A 26,566-nucleotide genomic window follows, 5' to 3' on the forward strand; every position below is an offset into this window, starting at 1 on the left:
AGTAAAGTTAGCTGCCATCACTACCTGATTTGACACTCCTGAGACCAGCAAGCATAAAAATTCCTGAGCAACACCATGTTTGTGCACAGGGATTTTTTTGGCATTCAGTTCCAAATGTGAAAAACTTAGTACTATTCACTGCAGTAATGTTAAAATACAGATATAATACATACTTTCTTAAATTCATAAATTAGAATTAGTGGCAAGACATCTATTGCTGAAATGCAAAATTGTTCCTTTTAAAATGCAGAATATCTAAGTCACTGAAAGAAAATGAGTGTCAGTAAAGTACATGTGCTTTTTTAAAAGAGAAACCACCAAAAGAACACATAAAATCATGGAATCACTGAGGCTGAAATAGACCTCTAAGATAATAAAGTCCAGCATAATATTTGGCTCCTTATCTTGTCTTTGGGTGTTTACAAAGGGGAACTAAATGCATAGAGAAAATTAGAAATGTATTCACAGAAGCTTACCCAATTTTGAACTCCAGTAAGTGTATGAATCTCTCTCACAGTTTTAACATCTTTCAGGTGAAAGAATGACCAGTTCAACAAACCTTATCCCATTATTTTGAAAACTACTTCACAAAAAACCAGCTAAATATCTATGGTGGGCTGACACTGCTGGGTCCCAGGTGTACCCCAAAGCCACCCCGTGATTCCCTGCCTCAGCTAGACTGGACAGAGAGAAACAGAACAAAGGTTTTGTGGGTTGGATTAAAGACAGGGTGATATCACTTATCAAGCACTGTCATGGACAAAGCAAACTTGACCTGGGGGAAAAAAAAAATAATTTATGCAGGAGACTGGAGGAATGGTTAACAGGCTCAAAACAACCAGGTGGGAAGTGGGGTGGAAACAGGATGAGCTCTGTCTCTTTCTTCTCCTTCTTAAGATATATTGTAAACCCAACTAAAAAATTCCAGTCAATGCCTTCTCATGTGCCTTGTTGTGTCTGGGTAAGTTAAAGTTCTTGAAGTGCCTTACTCAATCTGGATGTTGTTTTAAAATTTGCCAAGTACCTTATTCTACCTTAATGTTCTAAACTTTGCAAGTCAAAGTTTGTTATTGAACCACCTGAAAATTTTGTTGTTTCTCCCATGCACTGCCCAGATTAAATCAAACCACCCTCTCCTGAGCCCACTGAGCAGGACAGGGCATTCCACTCTCACAGACCTCACCATCCCCACAGTCCCCAGAGCCCTCATGGTCTCCATTGCTCCAACAACCCCCACAGCCTTCACTGCCCTCACAGACCCCAGAGCCCTCATGGTCTCCATTGCTCCAACAGCCCCCGCAGCCTTCACTGGCCCCACAGACCCCACACGTCTCACATCCCTCACAGCTCCCACACCCATCACAGCCCTCAGAGGCCTCACAGAGCCCACAGCCCTCACAGCTCTCAAAGCCTTCCCAGCCCTCACAGCCCCCATGGCACTCACTGACCTGAGAGTTCTCACAGACTCCACAGACGTCTGTAGGAGACCAGAGAAATGGCTGACTGGCTCAAAACCACCAGGAAGGCCACTGCTCCATTCCCTTGTTACCTTGAGTCTAGTCAGCATCTGGGCCACTGAAATGGCGATGGCCGACATATGGCCTTGTCCCTAATGGCAGCGACTGAGCCACGGCCCGCCTCAAAATGGCGGCAGCTGATCCAGAGCCTGCTGAGGGTCCTGACATGTCCGTGACTGAGCCATGGCCTGCCTGAAATGGCGGCAGCTGATCCAGAGCCTGCTGAGGGCCCTGACATGGCTGCGACTGAGCCACGGCCCGCCTCAAAATGGCGGCAGCTGAGCCAGAGCCTGCTGAGGGCCCTGACATGGCTGCGACTGAGCCACGGCCTGCCTGAAATGGCGGCAGCTGATCCAGAGCCTGCTGAGGCCCTGACATGGCCGTGACTGAGCCATGGCCTGCCTGAAATGGCGCTGTCTGCCCGCATGGCAAACCTTGCCCTGCAAACCAAACACAGCACCAAAACAATATGCATTACTACCCCTGATGGACTTCAGCTGTGCGTTCTCAATTATTTTCAGATTAAATCAATCTGATATTCAAGTACCTTCTAACAGTGATATTTATTCAACCACACATTAATTGCATTTTCATAACAGAGAAGCCTTTCCAAAGTTGGTCCTACTTTGATGCTTGCATAAATTCATTTTAAATCTAGTTTGGTATTCTACAAAGCCACATCCTTTGCACCACAGATCCAGCATCATTCTAGACACCGTGCTTCCCTTTGGCCACGATCTGATAAGTGCTAAATGTATTCTTACCAAATACAACCCACTGGTCTAAACTAATCCCATTTCTCTACCCCACACTTAATTTAAGCCCTTTTGAAGACAGCTTTGCACAAACATTGTTGGAAGAGCTGTTCCTTTTCTGTTGGTAACCAATGAGAATCCAATAGCACCTATTTCAAGAGGTGTCTCAGGCCTCACAACTCAGTGGTTCCCAGTCCAGGCACTGACAGCAACAGCAGAGCAGGTAAAAGTTCCACAATTTGTCAAAAACATGACTGTCACATGACAGAGTCACAGGGTAGAAGGTGGGGATGCTGTGCTGCTTCTCATGTGTTTTAGAACATAATCTCCCATGAAATGCCACAAAGAGAGGCACGTTGGGCCATACTGCATATGGGAAGTTGAATTTTAAAGAATCCAGGTGGACCTTTGCGTTCTGATTTTGTTTGTTTTGCAAAAAGAAGAATTTAAGAAACAGCTGGTAAAAAATGAATTATGCAGGGGTCTGGACCCATGGTGTACATCTGCCACAGGAAAGGCTGGCGTGCTGGGCCAGGAGATGCAATTTAGAAAAAATCCTTATTCCTTAGGATACACAAATTAATTCTTCTCCTCTAAGAAAGAAGGGCAAAGTTTTCCACAGTGCTTGTGGTTCTGCATGCTAAACAGTACTTGCTTCATGTACTGTATACACAGAGGGTCACATTCACTGCAGAACACAGAAATAAGCAAACAAAATCACATTAAAGGAGATAAACTCTGTTTCATTTAGTTAGCAGCAAACAGACATAACAGTATGTTTATATTTGTAAATATAAAGTCTGAAAACATAAAAGAAAATACTGTATACTCAATTATTATCGGTTTCTGCTGACGATCTTTCAAGGGCCAATCTGACCTAGAATATACAATTCTTTAAAAAAATTTTAGAAGTCTTTAAAGTTACTCAAACCCAAGTTATGTCAAAGCCATCTAAAAATAATGCCACTTCTTTTTTTCTCGGGCTTTACAGAGCTCTCTGAATCCAAATGTCAGTACATTACCCCAAATTTTTATCATGAAGTGTTGAGATGAAGATTCATCATGTGCAAATATTTACATGAGAGCAAAATCTGATTAAAAGCTTCAATTAGAAAAGTTAAATATTTAAGTATTTCATTTGCTGCTGGTTCAAAACAAATGAATGAGACAGCATGATGGCAGACACCTGCCTTGCTTCCTATCCCACATTCCTCATTTACACCATCATCATGTGGATTTGTTCCCAATATCCAATCTAACCCTACTCTCTGTCAGTTTGAAGCCATTCCCCCTTGTCCTGTCACTCCAAGCCTTTGTTTCTCTCCATCTTTCCTGTAGGCTCCCTTCAGGCACTGAATTTCTTGATGGGTACTGAATTAATTTCTTAATGGGTCTGAAATATTCTCCTAGAGCCAGCCATGAGGAAGAGCAAAAGAAGGTCTTCTGAAATCTAAGTTTCCCCATGTTTGTTTGGGTGAATTTTAAAAGATAGTTTGGGCTTTACTGTGAGTCCTGGAATGGTGACAACAAAGAGCACCAGAGGGGATTGTAAAATCAGAACTAAAAAATCAACTCTGTGCTAAATCATAGAATCACAGAATATCCTGACTTGGAAGAGACCCACAAGGCTCATCAGAGTCCAAACCCTGGCCTGCACAGGACAGCCCCAAATCCCACCCTGTGCCTGAGAGCGTTGTCCAAACAAAAGAGGGATGCAAACCCTGAGGCTGGAGAAGAGACGTCCCATGGCAGAATGAGCTCATCTCACATCTCATAATGCAAAGGCTTGAAACAAAAGAAGGCAGATTTTCTTGAGCTGTGATTATTTTTAGAGTTTGTAAACTTGACGGGATTGGGTTTAGAATCTTCAAACAGGTTTATGTTTATTTATATATAATGTATTTATATATGTTAGAGAGAATAGAAAAAACAGGTAATGCCATGTTTTCAAAGTCAACTTGTGCCTTGATGAAGCAAGATGCTAGGCCAAGAGTTTTAATGATTTTTTCCCCAGAAGAAATTATAACTGCGATTTTGATCCAAAAATAACCCAGGAAGACAAAACAAGCAGAGAGTGGAGGAACTGCATTTTGTGTGATGTAGGAGTGCAGAGGCAAACTCCAGCAGCAGCCCCTGCATTTACTGACACTGAAGGTTTCTCAGTGCCCACCAGCTGCTGCACGTGGCTTTTCTCTGCCCTTGGCTTATCGAGGTGTGTGACATCTATTACTGAGCTTTTCTTTGCAAATGATCTCTGATGAGAAACCTGAAATGGTGATGGGAAACTGAATGACACAAACAAGATGTGACATTTAAAAATCAGTCCTGGATTTGTGGGTTTTTTAATCCCACTGAAGGGCCTTGGCTGGGAGACTGTCTCTTTTCTCAAGGACACAGGGAAACAGTAACTCAGGAGAGCCACTCCCTTCCAAACCAATGCATTCTGAATTTCCTTGGCCTTTAACAGCTAAATAAGTCCCTACATATTGCAGCTTCCTCACAGTAAGATCCAGAGGAATATTTTTACTTCTAGGCTATCTGCTAGACATATTTATCCAGACTTCTACATTAAGAGTATCGGAGTTGGAGAGCAAAAATATTCAAACTGATCAAAAGAAAGATGGACCTATTCTATTCTTATTCTATTCTATTCTATTCTATTCTATTCTATTCTATTCTATTCTATTCTATTCTATTCTATTTTGTTATCTACATGTTATCTGGCCTGCACATACTGTTTAAAGCAGGCCCAGTGCTAACTGCAGGGTCTGTGGGTAATACAGGGAGGATGGCCAAGGGAAGGGACCACTCCAGGAAACTTACTTCCAAACTTAGGGAATAACATGACTATGTCAGAGAATGAACACAGAAGTGATTTCCAGAAGAACTTTCAGAGTGATTCCCTAATATCAAAAGGAGCTGTTTGCCACCAAATGAAATGGGGGTATTTTGACACAGATTTTGTTCCTTGCCATGACAGAGAGATGGAATAGATTTTTTTCACTTCTAACAGTGTTTGATGGCCTGAAAATGGTTCACTAATGATAATAAAAATCTGTACTTAAAATGTAATTTAGTTCTATAATTATATTTCTTATGCATAGACAGAAATAAACTAGAGGAAGAACCTATTAGCCCTTTTGCATGTATAATTGAACATGTTGGATATTACTGGGTAACCTTTGTAAGCAACTGGCTTTGAGTTTATGCAAAGAGGTGAACACTTTGAATACATAAATAACAATAGGACCAGATAGGTTTTTGATTTTGTATTCTGTTCTTTTCTTGTTTGTGTCTGTTAGATGCAGTCAGACATCCCTGGCTTTATCTGGCTATCCATAGAAACATCTGAGAGATCTGACTTTTGCATCATTTGGGTGCAGTAATGAATAAGAACTGACATCAAATATCAATATTATTGGCCCAGCTAAATGGTAGCTGACATCCAACTGGACTGCTGAGGAGGTAAACAAAATTGAAATTTTTTTTTTTTGTTTAAAAACAGTCTGACATTATTTGCCCTTCAGTAAATCAATGGAGGAATGACCTAGATGCTGCTTGCATTTTGGCCTGGGGAGGTAAAATTGGGCAGTTGTTCTCAAGCATATTTTTTATAGTCTTTTAGGTTTTCTTAATATAACCAGTAATTCTAAAAATACTTTGGGTTTTTTTTTGTTTTAGGGAAACTTGGTAACTGCTGTAATGATTCCTAAACCTGCAGATATGACACAAACACAGCATGGCATACACTTGGCATACTTTTATTTGGACACAAACACATATATACCCACACATGAGGGAGCAAATCTTGTTCTGCTTTAAATTCATGACTCAACCAAGCATCTATAATCTTTATACTTCATTAGCAGAGGTGATTTACAATTGTAAGGGAGGAACAGAGCTTACCTGAAACGCTGCTTGGGCCATACCCTAGTGTAAAATAAATATCTGAAACACTTTTCTCTGCAAAGTTACTGTGTTATGGAAACATGGGACTGAAAGGGATGGTAACAGTAACTTTTAGGAGGAAAGGTGCATTTTTCTATGTCGTCAATTCAAAAGCAGCTATGTGAATTTTGCTCAAATTTTATCAAAAGTTCCACAGGCAGAGAACCAACTTGGAAAACTGCAGGATTTAAATGCTCTGGAAGTGTTATCTGTTAAGTCCTGACATAACCACAAGAGCAGAGGTTTCTGCAGGGCATGGTGACTCCTGTGTCCCCCAAGGCAGGACCCAACAAATGGGCACATTCCAGGTGCCAAGCTGGCAGTTCTGTTCCATAGAGAGCAGGCTAATTAGACAATCTCAGAACTAATAAGAGTTCTGGCTGCAAACCTTGCCCACTTAACCAAAAAAACTATTAACTACAGTTGCAGAAGCATGGTGTAGTAAATAACTCTGATTTAATCAGTTTCACAGAGCTTAATGAGGATTTATTCAATTTGTGTAAATGAATTATTCTTTTTTAGCTTCTTCTTCACACAATACTCTTCCCCAAAAATACCCCTTAATATTTGGACATACTGCCTGGATGTTTTTCTGATCTAACTAGAAAATTTATTCCTTGTTCTTGTGCAATTAGAATTTCATATTTTTTTAACTTCTTTTGGCATCAAGCAGCCTGAGACAGGATTAGCACAAGTCCACTGGAGTGATGTAAGAGCCCACTCAAACTGACCTATGTCCAAGCAGAAAAAGGAGTGAATCCCTTGGGATCTCTCACCATTACAGCTCTGCACCCACAGAGTGTGACCATGTAGGCAACACTTCTGGCAAAGCATGGGATATGGAGACCTGTGACATTAGGATATAAGAAAACATAACAACAACAACAACAACAAAATCTAAGTAGGGTTTTTTTCAGCAATCAGCCTTCAGTTTTGTCATTGTAGACTTCCTGGGCCAGGTGCAAGCATTGGGTTGGACACTCTGGCAGTAATGTTGCACTTTGTCCAAACAGTCCACGAGCAATGTCCAAAATCTTTTCTATGAAAGTATTGTTGAAAATATGACTGCTTCTACAAAAACATTTTTCCTCATAAAATATGCACTTTTAAGCAAAAATATTGACACTCAAAACATCTTAATCAGCTTGCTTAGGGCGGAGTATTTTAATATTTTTGATGAGCAAGCACTAGAGGATAACAAAATAGTTCTCAAGTGCTATATTTGGCTGAAATATAGCACTTGCTTTGCTAGCCAGCCAGTGGGACAGCTGTTACTTGTACAACTCAGGACCACTACTTAATTTTTCAGTTGCAGAATTAACTTTTACAATTGCAATCACAGCTTCTGGAGTTATATTCCTCACTCACTTCGACCAATGCTGCACCAAATGTTTCCACTTTTACTAATTCAATCACTGAGAATGACAACCATTGATTTTAGTCTAGAATTAATGCCAACTGTAATATTCCTTATCATAACTCCATGCTTATCTGGAAGGTTATCACCATGTGGTCTTTCAGTTTCCTGTTAATCATTATAGGTCACAGGAGGCCCTTTGTGCAGCAATACCCACATTAAGGACAGTGCTGTGGTATCTCTACAGGATTTCCCTCATCATGCTTGCTCCTGTGCCCTGGGTTGTAAGATGTGTTCATTCTATTTGCCACCTATTAGAGGTGGGGCAGTTCTCTTCTGTTCACTGGGCAGTTTTCTTTATCTCTTCCACAGCCAATCCTCCCTCCAGGAGATCTCTTCTGTTCATGGCCACTGAGTGTCCCTGCACGGCTGATAAAATTCCATCATCCCACTGGGAGATGCTCTGCCCAGGGAGAGCCAAGCATTCCTCCTTGGATAGAATCTGACACTGGGAACACCACAGCAGCCTTTTCCCTCTGCATTCCCACAGGAGCAGCTTTCTTCTCCACTGCATTCCCAGAGGAAGACCAGGCCCATCTACAGCACCCCTGGAGCTTCAGAGGAAAACTCCACCCTTGTCCAGGATCCCTGCTCCAGCAGAACCACAGCTGGCACTGCAGGAGGGCTGAGCCACCATGGAATGGGACTGTGCCACCACCCTGACACATAGGGGTTCAGCTCCTGTTCTGATTCTGGCAGTGTTGTTCTGTATCACTGCATTGTTTATTTCATTTCTATTTTCTTCCCTAATAAAGAACTGTTACTCCTACTCCCATATCTTTGCCTGAGAGCTCCTTAATTTCAAAATCATAATAATTCAGAGGGAGGGGGTTTACATTCTCTATTTCAGGGGAGGCTCCTGCCTTCCTTAGCAGACACCTCTCTTTCGAAACCGAGACATCCTGTTAAACACTCTCTGTGTCCCACCACAGTGTCTCAGGGCACTAGTGGCAGGCTGTGCCTGTCAAACACAGATAGATGCACACAGCCAAGAAAGAATTAACATGCCTTGGGAATTCCTATTCCCCTCCCCGACATCAGCTTATCCCATACCTTCTGCTGTGCCAGCCCCTGGGGTTTGCCCTACAAACACACAGGGCTGGCAGAGCAGTTGGCAAAGCAGCAGCTGATACTGAGCAAGAGGGGAATATTCAGGATCGCCAGCAGGAAGAATTAGTACCTTGCTCTGCCTGTAATGAAGGTGTCAGTGGGAGCACAGGAAGCAGGAACACCACGAAGTTATTTTCAGGAAAGATGGTCTCTAAGAGAAAAGGCTGCTTGTGGCAGCAGATACCAGCACATGCCTCAGCACTTACACACCAGCTTTAAAGAGCAGTGTGGCCAGGAGAACTGCAGGAATCATACATCAGAAATGTCTGGGTCATTTCAGAGTATTTCATATGGCTTCTTAAAGCCATTGGGGAGAAATTCCTCCCCTTCCAAAGTTATCAGTCTTTCAGACAGGAGCCTGTCACCAATCCCAGTCAAAAAGGTTTCTTTCAGAAAACAACTATAAATTAACCAGCCAGGGAAAAAAAACCCAACAAAAAATCATTTAAATAAAGTAATCAATGATCCCAAGAGAGGAGAATGGCTTAGACATCATGCACTGGTCAAAGGAGGAAGGAGGGAGCAGCTGTTGCGGGCAGCTCTATTGTACAACAGGCGCTGGAGCCCTGGTCTGGCTGGCAGGTGGGGCCACTCTGAGCCACCACTGATTCTCAATCCAGCCCCAGAGGTCTCTGTGTCACCAAGAAGCAGGACAGTGTGGGCCAGAGCAAGTATCATGATGGTTAAAGGGAAGAAAAAAAGGAAATTTGCATGCAGAACTTACCTTCCTGTTGAATGTAGCGTGATTACAGGAATGCACGTGACCCTGGAATGTGTAAACACGGACACCCTAGGAAAAAACAAACAGACAGCATTTAAAGAAGTTACAGCAATGTAAGTTACTCTACAGCTTTGGTGTGAGCAGAAAAACCTTGATTTTATGGCTGTGTGAAAATCAAGACACACTGTGTGATACAAAGCCGGCTCCTGGTTGCGAGAACAGGAACACATTTTGCACCATTACTAAGGATCTATCTCCTCACTTCACATGGTAGCCAGCAGAAAAGGTGCATTCAAATACCCCCAAGTAAAGCCATTGCTCTGGCTGGGAGGCTGCAATTAGAAGGTGGAATTGCTCCTTCCAAAACACTCAGCTCTTGCTCTCAGGCACTGAGTCAGTACATGCCCCTTGATATTCCACACACACCAACTAAGGCTTCCTTAAGGAATCACAGGCATGAAATCATAATTAATTGTCATCTCTCACATTAGGCCATAGGTGATCTACATAGTTCAGTAACATATGTCAGATGTCATCACTGATATCTGGCCTGTTCTCCCAGAATAGGAGCCATCCAACCACAGTATCTCCTGCTAAAAACCCTGAAATCTTCAGGATGGCAAGACAGAGGTATTGAAAAGTGATGTCCTTCTCTGTTTTCATAGAAACCACTGGCTTCATGGGTTAAAAAATACTTCCTGTTAAAAGTGAAGCCCAGCTTGGAGCAGTGCAATCATATGCTGCAGAACAAATTTTCCCTCTAAGAAAGCATTTTATTAACCTTCAATTGAAAGACAGTTTGTTGCATTTTTCTGGAGAGTTGGAAAAAACCAAACACAAGATCTGAAATTCCACTACTCATCCTGGTCTTGAATAAATCTCACAGGAGCAGGGGTAACATAGGTTAATCATATGTCTGTCAAGCTTTTGGAGTTTATATCATCAGCTTAATCCCATTTTATTTTCCTCATTAAAAAAAAAAAAAAATCACTACTACTCTGACATAAGAAATTTGAATTCTCTTTCTCACTGACAAAATCTCCTACATTTTATCATCAGCATGTCTAGCAGCATACTCTCACTGTTTGCAACAAGCCCTTTCAGAAAGCAGTTAATGAGCTTTGACCACAAAGTAATTCCGGAGGGACACTCCCCGATAATGCTCTGTGGTTCATGTTATATCTCTGAACCACTTAGGAGAACTCAGCCCAACAAAGCAGCAGTTGAAGGGGATTACATTGTTGTTGTAAATATCTCAGGGGTTAAGAGCAAAGAGGGGAAGGAGCTATTGAGGCTGAAGAGCAGTGTTGATGCAGGAACATATGGAGATTCATTATCTGCAGATAAATTCCAGTGGAAAATTAGAAGACAGTTCTTGAACAGTGAGATACAAAAACTTACTCCACTCCAAGTAGTGGGGATAAAAAAAAAATCTCATTACTATAAGAAGCTGCTTGAAAAGCTTGAAAATAAATGACCTTCTCCTGTATGTGATCTTTTGCCTGGACTTGGAGACCAAGGAGGCTCTTTCCAGTCTTACTCATATGGCATTAGAATACAAATCTCTGATAAAGCCCAGCATTTAATGCTGCACAGAATTCCTTTTGTTTAAAAAAATGTCACCCAAAGGAGGGAGCAGGCTACTTTGGCAAGTGCCATTTTGTATCTCATTGTATTTTTAATTTACCTCTCTGTGTCGAAGTAGTTTCTGTCCAAGGCCACATGGCTACTGTGATCATACTAGGAAATTGGTATTATTCTCATAAAAGGATTGCAAGGCAACAAGAGAAAAAGGCTATGAACTACTAAAAGCTCTGTATTTAAAGAGCACACCATCCACCTTAAGCATAAAAAGGTTACCAGAGTGAAGTTCTTGAGTCCGCCATGGTTTTCAACAGAGTTACAAAGGGAAAGAGTGCTAAAAAACCACACTCCAAAACCCCTGCATATTTATAAGTTAGATATTAGCTATAGGCTGGATATCAGGAAAAGGTTCTTCCCCCACAGGATGTGGGGCACTGAACAGGCTCCCCAGGGAATGGGAACAGCCCCAAGGTTACCAAAGCCCAAGGCACAGGATGGGATTGTTGGGGTGTCTGTGCAGGACCAGGAGCTGGATTCATGATCCCAGTGGATTCCTTCCAGCCCAGCAGATTCTGTGATTCGGTGATTTCTAAGTAATAAAACATGAACCAATAAATGCTGATACAAGGAAAACTTTAATAATTACAAATTCACTGCTAAAATAGAAATGTGATTACACAAAATTCCCTAAGACTGACAGGCAACTTAATTTGATAAAGATAACAGAATAGGAGACAAAGATAATCAAACACACATAAGGAGTGCAGTGAGAAAAAATGTCAAGGACATGAGCTGTACCTTGTGGCCCAGCAGCAGTATTGATTGCACCCAGCCCATGGTAACAAACCAAGTGTCAGTGCATGTTTTGCATGTAAAAAGTAGCCCTTGTGAAAGAACTGCTGCTGCTCAGCAGGGTGTACTATTTACCCTCAGACACTCTCAAATACCAATACACACAGTAACCTTTCCACAAACACAGAAAAAGCATGCTGTCACAAACCAGTGGGAAAAAAGAAAACCACACGGATGCTGCACCAAATGGATGTTAACTTTCAGCTTTCCCTCCTTAAGTCAATTCAGTATAAGCCCTCTGAAAAGGATTTTAATAAAAATAATAATAATGATAATAAAAGTGAGACAAAGGCAATGGTTCTGCAAATTGTTTCTCAATACTATCAAAACTTAATTTCCAAAGTGCCACTTTATTTTTATTCAGTGCACAGCTCAGGTTTTCTTTACGAACACTGGGAAATCTGAGTTTTGCAAACATAAAAACAAATCTGGAAAGCTACTGCTTGGCTGTAATACCAAATAGTAATACATATTCTATGGACTAGAAGTTAGCACTGAGCTTTCAGCACCAAGAGCTCAGCAGTAAGTTAATGAAATCCCTTTTGCACATGCATTCTGCTTTTCAGACTTTAATTATAAAATAATCCACTGTAGCACCACCAGTGCTTCATGCAGTGTGGAACTGAACAGGCTTCAGGTGCAACCTCGGTGCATCTGCCATTTCAAAGACTTTCTTTAAGGTTCAAGTTGAGCAAGAACAAACATTTGGGGCTTCACATGGAAACAAAAAGGGAAAAAGAAGGAGTTAGGACAGCTCTTAGTTAGGGAAAAATTATGGTCCTTCCCTGTAGCCTGAAGGTCCCACTGACCATCACCCCTTACAGAGGGAACAATCCCAAACTGAGAGCAGGAGCAGCAAAAAACCAGCAGAGCAGAGCTCTGAAACTGGAAAAAGGCCGATTTCCCCCACCTTTAACCCATGGGGTCTAGCCAGTCTCATTGCATTGGACTTGCCAGCAGTATAAATCATGGAAAATACATTATTATTGTCATTTGAGTCTTGACTGAAATATTAATGGAGGAAGTCTGAGTTCCATTCCCCCCCTTGAGCTATTGTCAATTACATTAATAACCATACAGTCTTTCTCTGCAGGAAATACATTGATAACAGCAACATTCAAAGAAAACAAAATATGAAGTGTTCTTCATTGTTGAGATTTTGGAGGTTTTCACTTATTATTTCCACATGCACACACACATATAATTTTCCAGTCTGAAATGCAGAAATTAACATTAGAATCAGTGGTTAGAAACACCCTGGCATTATGCTGTGGAGCCTATCAACCCCTGAGCTTCCACTGAACACAGCATTAATTGCCTGCCTTGGACTGGAGCTACCTAAAAGACTATTGAGAGAGAGAAAACATTCCTTTGTTAGAATGAAATCTGGTATTGTGGAAAAGCAGCCTGATCTTTGGAGCCAAGGATCTGCGCGCAGTAATCCTGCTGCAAAAGTAGTCAAACAAGGTTCCTAATTAAAATTATTTTTTTTGTTCCTACTTTCAAAGGATAAAAGCCCAAAATTTGGGAATCAGTAGTAAAATTCTGCTGTAAATCCTCCCTATTGTGTATCCACACAGATATAGGAATAACAGGGTAAGACAAGACAGGCTGAAGACAATCATAATTAATTTGCTTCTTTGCATTGCAATAATTAAGTTCCACCTTTAACTATGTAACACAGCAGCTGAATCTTCCTATACTTGTTTTAATTACCATTTCAGCAGCAACAAAATAAAACTCCCAAACTTAACAAGGCATACTGCATGCACTCTGGAGAAAACACACAGCCAAAACCAGTAGAGTGTCATTTGAAAGCCATCAATGTTTCTCAAACTCTGCTCTTTTGGTTTTCTTTCTGGATTTTGAATGCCTTGCTGTACATGAACATCTGACATGAACAAACTCACTTGGCAGGTCCAGAATCAAGATAACAAATGCATTAGATCAAGCTGGGTCACAATCCCAGTCACAATAGGTAATCATCTTTATGAGTTTGATATGATCTTTTAGATAACAACATTTGAGTATGAGATTTATCTAAACAGTGTTCAGATAGGAGATTTATTTGTAATTTCTTGGTTCATTTAGAAATTAACTCAAAGAAATAATGTTCATTCAGAAGGACTAAACTGAGAAAAGCGTTCAAACCATGAAGCACTCAGCTGTGGAAATGTTCACCTCATTCTCTTTATTAAAAACAAATAAAACCTCCCAACAGTTCTTAATGAAAGGTTTAATTGTATTTGGGGGAAAATGAAAGTTCTGAGCTTACATAGGTAGAATTTTCCCAGCAAATCAAATACTGTAATGCTTTGGAAGCTCCCTTGGCTGAACCTGAACTTTTTCTAAAGCAGGGAATGTTCAGTGTACTGTGATTTCTGGCTACCAACTCACTGGGAAGCTCTAACCCTCCTCCTTCCTTGTTGGATCTGGACAAGAGCTTCCATTTTCATAGCAAAATGCAAAATTAAAACTGTGCATCCTTCTCATTCCCATGCTTTATTCACAACATGGCCTGTCTGCCTCAGCCAGCACTGGGGAGCTCCACAGGGCATGTGGCAGATCCAGCAGAACCGTGGCTCTGCCATCCCTCCTTGTCATGCAATGGGAGACGTCAAAAGGGACCTGGATCTCTTCACAAGAGCAAAAGGTCATTTTTAGGAGAGAGAAAACTCATTTTCATGGGATATGATGGGTAAGCACAAGAACTGGAAGAAAGAGCCAAAGAATATCTGCCCTTTCTAGCTCTGCAAGACAGCTCCTTTCTTTCCCAGCCCAACCCAACCATACGGGGTTCAACAAGGGGAAGTGCACCCAGGATGAGGCAACCCTGGGTGTATGGACACACTGGGACATGAGATGTGGGAAAGAGGCACCACAGAAAGGGACCTGGGGATCCTAGCCAGGTGGATCTGAGTCAGCAGTGCCTTGGAGCCAGGGGGGACATCCCTGGGGGATCCTGGGGATCAGGCCCAGCACGGGGATTGTCCTGCTCTGCTCTGGGCTGGAGCAGCCCCACCTCCAGTGCTGGGGGCAGTTTTGGGTTCTTCAGTGTAAGAAAGATATTAAGCCATCAGAAAGCATCCAAAGGGCAACAAAGATGGTGAAGGACCTTGAGGGGAAGCTGAATGAGGAATAGCTGAGGGTACTTGGTCTGTTCAGCTGGAGGACACTGAGGGGGGACTCACTGGGGCCTGAAACTTCCTTGTGAGAAGAAGAGGAGGGGCAGACACTGATCTCTGCTCTGTGGGGACCAGTGACAGGACCCAATGGAATGGCCTGAAGCTGTGTCAGGGGAGATTAGGGTTGGATAATTGGGGAAGGTTCTTCCCCCAGAGGGTGCTGGGCTCTGCCCAGGCTCCCCAGGGAATGGGAACAGCCCCAGGCTGCCAGAGCTCCAGAAGCATCTGGACAACACTCTCAGGGATAAACAGGGTGGGATTGTTGGGGTGTCGAGTGCAGGGCCAGGGGTTGGATTGATGAGCCTTGTGAGTCCCTTCCAGCTCAGCTATTCTGTGTTAACAACTCATTCCAGCAGCCCCCTGCATGCCCCAGGCTCGGTGTGTGTCCCCCCAGGCCAGCCCTGCTGGCAGCCAGAGCCACTGTCCATCTGCCCCATCCTGTCCCACCCACAGGGCTCCCCTCCCAGCAGGGCAGAACTGCATCCATCTCCCAGTGACACCTCACAGGCATGTCAGTGCAGTGCCTGAGCAACGAGCACTGAGCAAATCTGAAGAACAGTTCTGCCATCTGTCACCACAGAGTTTACTCCGTGAACTCGAGCACAGAACCTTCAGTGCAAAGTTTGCTTCTGCTCTCATCACTTGGAACAGACCCTGGGGGGGAGAATCACACAGAGAAGGTCTCTGGATGTCTGAGCAGGGGTAAGTCCAGGGCATTACTCTGATGTTTTGTAATCCCTTCTTTGGGGAATAAAATTACCTTGCCACCATTTGTGTGCTCAGTTACATGAGGATTCACAGAGGCAGGTGTGTGCACCAAAACCGAAGCACATCAGCTGATGGGGGCTTTTTTTAAGAAAAAACATTATTCACTACATCTTTCCAAAGAAACGGAAAAGAATTTTGAATCTCCTTAAGATGCATTAACTTCTGTAACAACTTTCATACACTGAAACATTAAAAACTTGAGAAGCACCATTTTTCTATATCTTGTAGGTAATAAAAACTAGAAAGAGAGCTCTGCCTGCCAGCTAAGCCAAACACCATGCTCTTCATCACAGAGCAGCCTTCCTTTCACTTCACAGTTAGTAACACCTGCTATTAAATATATCAAAAAACTTAATTAACCTTGCTCTGGAATACCCCTGAATTACCCCATTTGTGTAGGTCTCAACTTTCACCTGAATGTAGTCTTAATATACCTTTTGCACTGATGATGCAGGCATATTAATCTTTCATAATTGGGATGAAAAGTATGTTTCTAGGCCAAGACCTTGTATGCTAAATCTGTTCAAAGTGAACCTCTAAGGCTCTCCTAAAAAACCTTAAAAACAGGAGTTTATAATAGAAATGCTGACAGATTATATTCTTGCCAGCATAATATAACCTGACTCAAAGATAAATGTTTCATGAATTAAAAAAGTTGAAAAAAGCTCCTCTGTTCAGCTTTGTTCTCAAGATGAAAGTGAATTATCTTTTTGTCTTCTACTGACACTTGGATTTTTGTACTGCAGTCTGCAGAAAACTGTAACCACAGGCAATACTTAAACAGACATGACCGTGTGGGATTCTCTCCACACTCAACTCCTGTAAGAGACATCAAACTTCCAGCTGCATAAGGAGGAACAAAGGTTTTATGGGAAGCAGATCCTTTCTTGTACCTGCTCCTGTGAAGAGAGAGAAATGTCACCTCCAGTTGAAGAGATCACAGAGGAGCACAGTCCCACCTGCACGGCCCCGACAGGACAGGACAGGCAGGGAGGGCTGGGAGAAATGCCTTTGCTGGACCCATCATTCCTCTAGCAGAAAATAAACAGTATAAAGAAATCCCTCCAAGATACTGAAATCCTTTCAGTGTATTACTGCCCTGGTTGGTGTTGGCAGATGGGTTCATTAGCAGAAGCTGCTGTGTCTTCCTAAGGATCCGTAGGGCGGCTGAGCAGACATCACCCTTCCAGCAGCAGGAGAGCCAAATTCCAGAACTGCATTCCTCCTATCCAGTGTGACTCTGGGAGTTTCAAGTTTCCAGGGAGGGAAGGATCAGCAGTGCAGGGGCAGGGATGGCCAGGGAATTCTTGCTGTGAGTAATGTGAGCTGCAGATTAACCCAGGAACTTTGCAGCACTTTCAATTAACTTGGCATTCCATTGCTTTGCCAAACAGATCAGCCATTTCCAGGAGAGCAATGCCTGAATGACAGGAACCTGTTAGGGCTGCCTGAAATTAAACACCATGAGCTCTACTACTTTAATGTAAAAAAAGATCAAAAAGATGAATTATAAATGAGCAGAAGCTTCTGGTGGAATATAACTAGAAAAGTTACAAGTGTAGTGCAAGCATAGAAAAAATACCAAATCATTTCTGTTGGCCTTGAAAATTAAATTACATGAAGGCAGAATAAAACAATGAATACATAATTTAATCATATATAAGAAAAAGTGAGAGCACTACATGTGGGAAATAATTTCCTCCTTATCTGACTATGAGAAGTTGCATATGAGTCTAGAGGGCTTTACTGCTCTTGAAATCTGAAGGTATATTTTGGCCAAAATGCCAAATTGTTGCCTTCTGTGAATTCCTATCAGAACAATGATTTTTTTGTAGCAGGAGAAAGGAAAAACTAAGTGGCTTTAACTGCAAAAGCCACTATAGAGAGAAAAGCAGGTAGATACACAACCATGTTTATTAAGTAAGACAAGGGAGGTGGCCCAAACATTTAATAAAAGAAAGGAAAAAGAAAAAGCTAAAGAATTTCTTCCCTTCAAAGAGTCAGCATAAATCAAGAGTAAGCCAGTAAGATCAAAGTTCTTCCTTGTCTGACAGCCACTGGGAGAGAGTTTACTTCTATTGGAATAAAGAAATTTGTAAGCCTGCTGCATTCACAGTGTGAATTTTGTTCTAGCAGTCACCACGCATCAAATGCATCTCAGCCAGGTTTCAAATGGCAGATGCACAGCAAAAAATATCAAAAAAAAGGAAAGAACAACAAAAAAGGGCAAACCTGACAGAACACAGCTGCAGTTCCCCTCCACCAACCAGCACTGCTGAACAGCTTTGCAAAGGCAGGCTCAGCGATCTGCATTTCTCCGTTAACCAAGAGGAAGGGAATTGACTTCCCAAAGAAGAGGGCTTGGTAAAGAAACCGGGATCTGAATGGAAGGGGAAAGCACACCACTTGCTCACCATGATCTGCTTTTCCCAGCTACTGCTGCTTTGGGAACAACAGCACTGTTGATCTGAATGACCAGGGTCAGAGAAGAGAAACCAGACTATTTGGTTAGAAACACTGAAAAAGTTATTAACTGGAAAAAGAAGTCCCTGCAAGAAAAAATCAAAATAAGAAAAAAAGGTGACTGTGTAGTTTACAAAAAGTCTTTGGATATCAAAATTAAAATGAAAAAAAACCCACTAGTAGAGGAGGAGAAAACATTGCCATCTGCTCTTACAAACACATTGTCCACAGATTCTCTATATCACATCCTGCTTACACCATCTACAGATTCTCAGTGAAAGGGAAAAAATGATTGTAAAAGCCCATTAAAAATATTCCTAACCTTCTGCAATGTCAAATTCAGAATTCTGTAAGTATTTGAAATCAAATTCATGCCAACATTTTCAACAGTGGGATTTTCTAGAGAAAAAAGAAAGTATTACAAGAAGGTCTGGGTAGCGATGGGAGTAGTTCTGTTTTTGGTAAGTCAACTGGATATCTAAGCTTTATTTTTTGTCATAGCACTGCTGCTGCAAATAAAAACCTATATTCAGTCCTGAATGCAAATGGAATTAAGCAAAACACCAATTTTGAAATTCCTACCTGCTTTAAAAAGTTTATTGATCACTCCACAGCATAATTAATTTAATCATTAAAAATATACTCTAGTGGTTTAGCTTTGTTGAGTTTATTAATGTTCCCCAATAAACTTAATGACTGAAAAGACATAGGAATAAATATAGTTTTTCATCCATCAATACTGGTATCAGAACTGGTGACTGGACTTTTGGGGTCAGAGCATGCAGCTATTTATGTCACCTTCAAAGAAGCAGGAGTAGAGGGGTTAATTAGAAAATCTTTCCTGTGAATACCACACAACAAAACAGGTGTCATTAAAAAGTTATACATATACATAATCCTTCATGTGCAAGAAGCTGTCAAATAATAACAAAATACTGAAAAAAATCATTCCAAAGCAATGTGACCTTTTCCCAGAATGTTTTTGTCAGGGGTGATAACAACATTTAGCAACTGAGAGCAAGAAGTCTTCACCTGTTTTCGCACCGTTTTCCCAAGATAATCACGTTCTGGCAAAAGACTGCAGCGACAGTGAAGAGAAACAAAACTCCTGGCAGCCTTTTCAGAGGCCTCTTGTAAAATTACAGCATGATTGCATTACCTCTTAAATTAAAAAAAGTTTCCCACAAAGTTCAGCCTGTCAGAGTTGCCAGGATTAGATCTGGGACCAAATGTATTATGACTGAGCTCAGTGCTGTATAAATATTAGATCCGTTATTCAAACAGCTCGCAGGACACCGCCAGCTTGATTTTACTGTCACAAAATCTCCCTGCAAAACCTCTGCCCTGGGATTTTTCCCCAGGAAAGGAAGGGCTGTGGCATGGGCCCTTGTCTGAGCAGCAAGGAGATGTAAACAGCAGGGTGTCACTAAAGGAGCCTCAGACAAAAGAATTGCAGCCTTGGGCTCGGTGAGTTATTAACAGCAGCCGGCTCTGTAATTGTGGGTGAAATAATCTCATTGACACATACAAGTTAGGAAATGGAGGGCTCATTAACAAAGCCTCCAGCCTTTATTAGATCATATAAATAACCAAGAGCGCCTGCAAAAGATCGATTACGGCCTTTAAACGTTTACTGAATCAGTGTTTAATTAAGACAATTTTAATATGCAAATCAAGCCTAATTATCATCATTTGTTAATGTTAGTCTGCCTGAGCTCTAAACAACTACAGCTGCAAATATGGTAACACCATCATATTTCTCCTGCTTTTCTCCCCCTACAAAGAACTGCAGAGCAAATGATGGAGTTGCACTCCCCATGTGCATGAATGCTTTCAACACCACGTTTCCATCCACTGTTTGAAGGTCAAAAAAGTGCTCAGCCTAGCATAAAATGGAGTGGAAATGTTATGCATTTTTTCACCCACTATTTTGCAGAGTGCTTTAATTAATGTATTTCCTACCCCAACCCCTCTGGGAGCTTCTTTTCATTAGTATCTGCCCTTGTTCCATGCAGTGATTAAATAGGTGGGTTTCTAACACAGGTCTTTGTCACTCAGAACCTGATATTGGGACTTTTTTCTCTTCCCATTTCCTCTTCCCTGGGAATGGTGACCTTCCCATGCTGAGAAACCACAGCACTATGGCAAAGCCCCTGGAAATGAAAGTGTGATGCAACCAAGAAAACAGCACAGCCTCCAGCATTGTGATGGGAGGAGCAGCTGGGGAGAAAACAAATGTCTGTGTTCTGATTCTCGAAGAAGTAAAATTAAAGCCTCAAACCTCCAGTAATTTGTTTTGGGAAAGAGGGTGGGGCAGCTGCAATACAATCCTGGTAGAAATCATTCCCTTTTCCTAGCACTGCTGCTCGCCTGATGCCACGATGAGCTGCACAGATTACAATGAAGGAAGGGAACCACTGCCTGCTGCTGAACACTATTGATTTGTTGTTGAATGCTTACACTGACAGTGAAGGAAATATGAAATCTTCCTGTTTTCACAATATAGAAAGTCACTTTGCTTTTCTTTGCCATTATGTTTTCTTTTCTCACATTGCCACCACTTTGGAGCCTGTAGCTGCCAAGCCCTCAGCTGGTTGAGGGCAAAACAGGAGCTTTTTACTTTTACTTTCTGTAATGTAATTGGTATTTCTAAGGAAAAGAAGTTCTCATGGAAGTAAAAAAAAGACATGCGCTTACAAAAGGCCATGAGTCTTTCAAGACAGAATGAATAAAAATATAACAATCAGAGGAGAAATGAAACACAAAGACAGCTTGAAAAGCCCCAGTTCAAACCGGAGCAGACTGGCTTTCACCAGCATCTGGACAGGCTGGTGGATGAAAGGGTGCCCTACAGGAACTACATTTGGGTTCATCTGGGTAGAGATCTGTCAGGAAGTCACCTCCCAACTTCTTTTTGAAAGCTCTTCTCTGCAGACAGCCTTGGAGAACAGGGCATGTCCAATAAAATCTGGCCATGTTATTGCCTACACAGTAAGTTCACACCAAAGCTGGGTCAGGCAAGAGCACAGATTTGGGCTGGGGGACAAACCCTTAGGTAGGAGGAGCCCCTGGCTCGTCTGAACTGCAGGCAGTGAAGAGCCAAGGCTGGAGAAGGGGCAGGTACCAATTCCCTGCATTCCCTATATGTTCCCGGGGAACTGTGCAGGGGAATGGGCTCCCAAAGGGACTAACAACAGCTCTGGGAGATATGGATGCTTCTGGTGAATACCTGAACCTGAGGAAAGCACAGGAGTTTGAACTGAGTCATGCAAGGGAAAGCCTGCAAAGTCTAGTCTTCTAAAGTTCTCCAGCAGCTGTTAGGAAAGATGTTGACACTCTCTTACTTAGCCTTCATTAGAGAAAATGGCCAGGATTTCCAGAGCTGGAATTCCAGTGAATTGTGTGTAATGAGTGAAACAAATACACCTTCAGGAAATACCTGCAAATCCAAGAGCAGGGAAGAAAGACTGGAAATCAAATGAAAGCTCAGGCACAGCTTAGTGGAGAAATTCCTTGCTCAGACATGGGAAACAAACACTTAAACTTTGGAGCTATTCCACCAGGACTAGGGCAGGGAAGGGAAAACCAGAGGAACACTTCCCAAGTTCAGTTCATCCAGACCTTCCCTCAGCAACAATGCTGCCTTGGCTGGTTTTGCACAGGGGATGTTTCCCTAAGAGTCACCAGCCCTGATGTGCTTCAAACACACAGGAACTGATGGGAGAATTCATGGCTGAGAGATCTCATTTTCCCAGTCACCTTTAGGCTACTCAAGTAACACTGGACAAGAGACCTTCTTTTCTGGCCCAGCTGCAACTTCCCACCGTGGAAAGGGCTGTGCCCTGGTACATCTGCTCCAGTTTTCCCATCCAGTTACATACAAAACCAGCTACAAGTGAGCAAAGTTTTCTTACTCTGCTGTCCCCACTATTATTTCACATTCCACATTCTTATCAAAAGTACCTGGAATGCGTTTTGACATCTTCTATGGTCCCATTATATGTAGTCAGATGTCCAGTCACTTTGTAACCTGTTAAAGGTGATGGAAAGTTACCAACATATCCAAACTCCCTCCTATCTCAGCAGGATGAAACAGTTCCTGAGTCAGACAGGGATCTGACAACTCCCTAAGATACACAGACATATCTCAAAGTAGATATTACTGTTAAACCCCAAAGGGTTTTAAAAATTAATTCAGAACAAAAATGATCTGCATAAGGCATGCCCATCAGCAACTCTGCTCCATACCAATGCTCAGGCATCTTCCAAATTAAATGGTACTTCTTATGCAGAGATATCTGGGCTCAGCCATCTGAACACCAAAGTTCAAGAACATTGTTAAAAGAACTTTGTAGGTGAACATTTTCAACACATGATTTTGATCAGCAAAAAATAAAGTGCAAACTAAGCTTTGTCTTTTCAGAAGGCAAAGGCAAAAAATTATATGTATTTTTTAAATGAGAAGTGCCTTCGACGAAATGCTCTCATTTGGGTTTGATTACAACCCCCAACATACTATTTTCATTTTTGCTCATTCTGCTTTCCTGTTTCCCTCATCACTAGGGTCAGCATACACAGTCATCTCTTGATCTGAAAAGTAAAGGTCTTTCATTAATTTTATTGGTTTTGTACTTTTCAATTTAAGCCAGAGCTTTACTGATTACTCAAAGAGAGATAAGTGTTTTTTCTTAAATTAGAGAAAATTTAACATAACAAAAATATTTCAACGAAAAAGAAGCTCAAAAGGAAAGCACATAAAGCTTTTTAAAATGCACATGACCTATAACTTGCATTCCAGCTCTGCAAATTTTCAAACAAAATTCTAAAATCTCATGAACAAGGCACAAGAAGCTTTCCATAACAAAACACCACATTCTGTTCATTTTCTCTTCAGTGAGCTGAACTGCAGATAAATGACCCAGAAACCAGCAGGAAATGAGGACATATCACCAACAGCGTTTTATGAATATTATTTGTTAGAAGACGTAACTCTCATAACAATACCTGACCCGTGACTAATTTCAGGGGGTCAGGGTGATCTTTGCCCTCCACTGTGTAGGGCATTATTCTTCTCTAGAGAAGTTCAGAGGTTAATGAATAACGTGCCAGCAAAGAAGAAATGAGACTGAGCAAGAAAATGCTCGTTCTTGGTCTCTGCTATAAATAATGCTCTCATTAAAATTCTGCCTTGGAAGAAAGGCAAGTCCATTAGTCTAGGAGCTAATTTTTACTGGCTCCTTAGATGTATGCATATTAAAAATTCAGCGTTTATAATTGCCAGCCATCAACCACCTAGTCAGTGCTGTTCTTGGAGTTTTTAATTATTTACTTCATTTGCATAGACACTCCAATTTATGATCAACCATTTGGTTATCAAGGGACAGTTTTAGCAATTCCTCTTTTGTGTTTTTATTTATTCCTTCTGTATCCCCAGCAGGAGGGCTGAGAGGACCTTTGCCAAAGTAGGTGGCAGTGGGATGGGCTCATCCCCAGCCTCCCACCCTACCTCATGGCCAGGTTCCATGGATTCCTGCTGAACACCTGCATCCCACCTTGGAGCATCACAGTGGTGTATAAAACAAGCCCTCCTACCCAATGCCTTTGCCTCCTCTTCCTCAGTTCTTGCTGAAGGCCCTCACCTGGTTCCTTGGCCCCAGAAGAGGAGGGAGGAGCTCTCACCTGGCAATGTGCTCCCTCTTTTTGCTGCAGGTGCTCTGGCACGTTGTCCCAAAGCTGTTCTCCTTTGGGACTTCAGTCTGGGTTGTGTTCTCCTCCTCCCACAACCTCGCTCTGCTCCCTGAGGATGCAAATGCTGCGAAACCACCTCCAGTCCCATCCTCCCTCAGGACCAGCAGCCTCTGCTGTTCCTGCTCCTAGGCAGACACTCCATTTTCTCCTCAAAGTGCTGTCTGCCCAGTGCCTTGGGCACACAAGAAGAAGACAAAACCTTGGGAGTTCTGCAGTGGCACAGGAGCCTGCCCCAAGCATGTGCCCTGGGCAGCCTGAGTGCAGCTCCTGCTGCCAACACACCCTGCAGCTGGACATCGTCCCCCAGGGACCACCAGCCCAGGGGAACACTGACTCCTGAAAGGCCACCCAATCTTTGGTTCATCCTGAAAAACAACTGAATTACCGAACTCAAGACATGCTGTGTGCCTCAGTGTTCCCTGGTGGGCTCAGCAGCAATGGCAATGATTGATTTGCCATCCTGGTATCCCTGTGTCCTTTCTGGGCACCATGGCTGGTGGCTTTTTGCAGACAGGATACCAGGCAGCAAAGGTGATGGGAGGGAGCAGCCCTGCCAGGCAGGAAGGGAATTGATTACCAATTCCGCTTTTTGCCAGGAACCATTTCTTTGCTGCAATTCATACTTTTCAACAGCCAGCCTCCAGAAGGCTTTGGGGGAAATGAGGGCAATGACACCAGAGATTACAAATCAATCACTACTAGAGAGCCTTTTATTTGGTAGAAGCTTCTGAGCAGAAAACAGATACCAAAAATATATAATATATCCTGATTTTTTGTTAGCTGTTTCCTTTCCTTAAGCTCTTTTATGCCCTGTTTTTCTCTTGACACCACAGCTTACTTTGCTTTCACATTGATCTCTCTTACTACTTATTTTTCATTTATCCTTGATTTTATCTTTCTATCATCTTTCTCTCTCTTAACCTACACAATCCATAGTTATCTGGGAGGGAAGTATAACACGATCTATCTACTCTACACTGTCATCTTCCCCTTGTTCCATCCCAGATCCCTCTCAAAAATGGGACAGTAACAATGACAGAGGATGGAGCAAGGTTTACATAATTTATATTGTCCTGAAGTCATCACTTAGATCACTCTGCCTGCTTTTGGTCATGGCATTATGTGGGGTTTGGCACAGTGGGATCCATGCAATAAGGAAAAATTCCAGGCATGGAATAGGACACTTCTCATCAGGGCAGGAATTGTTTAAGGGCCACCATGGGTGCAGCCAGAAGGAATCAGAACACACTGTTACTCCAGAGCTGGGAACAGTCCTGAGCAGCCAGCTCTGATGATACTCACATTTATGCTTTCTCTCATGATCTAATTAACGTCCTGTTATTAACAGAAGTGCTGTCAACAGGAATTGACAAAGTGGAAAATTGACCTCTTCTAACAATAAACCTGGTCAAGGAACAGGTCAGTTTAAGTAAATCAGCTGACACAAATTTGGTAAAATAAGATCAGCAGTGCTTAAAAACACATTTTATTAAGTTTAGGCTTACTGAATCAAAGCAACTTTCTGTTCTAAAATATTAATAAGTTAAGAATTAAGTATATTATTAGAAACTGAAAAATAGATCAAAATTGTCAAAGAGGAATATCCAAAATTCCATAGACACTACAGTCTGGTTCTGCAGAGCAGAGGTTTCCTCCATTAATTGATACACAGAAAGTTTTCAACCTATTGACTTTTCCTGCTAATCCAAATCATTCCAATCTTGCAGGCAGCAGGACACAACTCATGGGAGGTACAGGAGCCTGAGTGACCCATCTCACACATCCTGATATGGGATCCAAGCCCTATTTCTCCATCTATTCTGGGACAAAATTGTTGACAGAACCAGCTCCAGTCAGAATCCCTGGGTTGCCCAGGCCTTGGCAGCAGAGCAGCTCCTTTGCCAGGCACTGCACAGCCCGAGCTCTGAGCTCTGCCCACCTCAGAAATCCTTCCTGGGCATCTGCACTGAGCCCTCCCTGCTCCTCCCCTGGGATGGAGAAAATTCCCACTGGGATGCAACCCAGCATGTGAGAGAAGCTTGCAAAATAAAGATGTTTCCACAGAAATAATTGGATCAATCAGGTTTTATGATTAAATTCTCTTCCATCAGATAATATTCTAACCATGTTAAGAGTGATTTTGTGTTTAGGTCTGTAACATATCCTTAGCCTCTGTAATTATTTGGAAAATTATCCTGTGTTTACTGTATTGATTCAACTATTGGAAAACCTGAGATTGCCACGAAATATTTCTTTTTATTATGCTGTTTCTGAAGTTGAATATTGCTGAAAATAAATAGCAGGCAATTATTTTAATACCCTCTTACTGCACATTACTTATGAAGATTGTTCTAAATTGCTAAAGACAGAACCAATTTATCTAAACAGATTTATTTAACACCAGTATGGATTAACTTTATATAGTCAGGTAGGCAGAAACAATGGAACTCTTTCCTTTCCTGGTCTTAAATTAAGGAAAAGAGTGATGCTCCACAACA

The 26,566-nt window shown here is 42.1% G+C and overlaps 1 protein-coding gene across 1 annotated transcript in view; it reads right to left on the reverse strand.

Moving 5' to 3' along the window:
* SPAG16 (sperm associated antigen 16) overlaps positions 1–26,566 on the reverse strand; it is a 357,755-nt gene that overhangs the window by 109,644 nt on the left and 221,545 nt on the right. Inside the window, exon 15 of the mRNA XM_041411816.1 lies at positions 9,472–9,537. Coding sequence (XP_041267750.1) covers positions 9,472–9,537 — 66 coding nt within the window. The remainder of the gene's footprint in view (positions 1–9,471; positions 9,538–26,566) is intronic.

Source organism: Onychostruthus taczanowskii, unplaced genomic scaffold, assembly GCF_017590055.1.
Source record: "Onychostruthus taczanowskii isolate IOZ18803 unplaced genomic scaffold, ASM1759005v1 scaffold37, whole genome shotgun sequence".
In the NCBI taxonomy this organism is placed as follows: Eukaryota; Metazoa; Chordata; class Aves; order Passeriformes; family Passeridae; genus Onychostruthus; species Onychostruthus taczanowskii.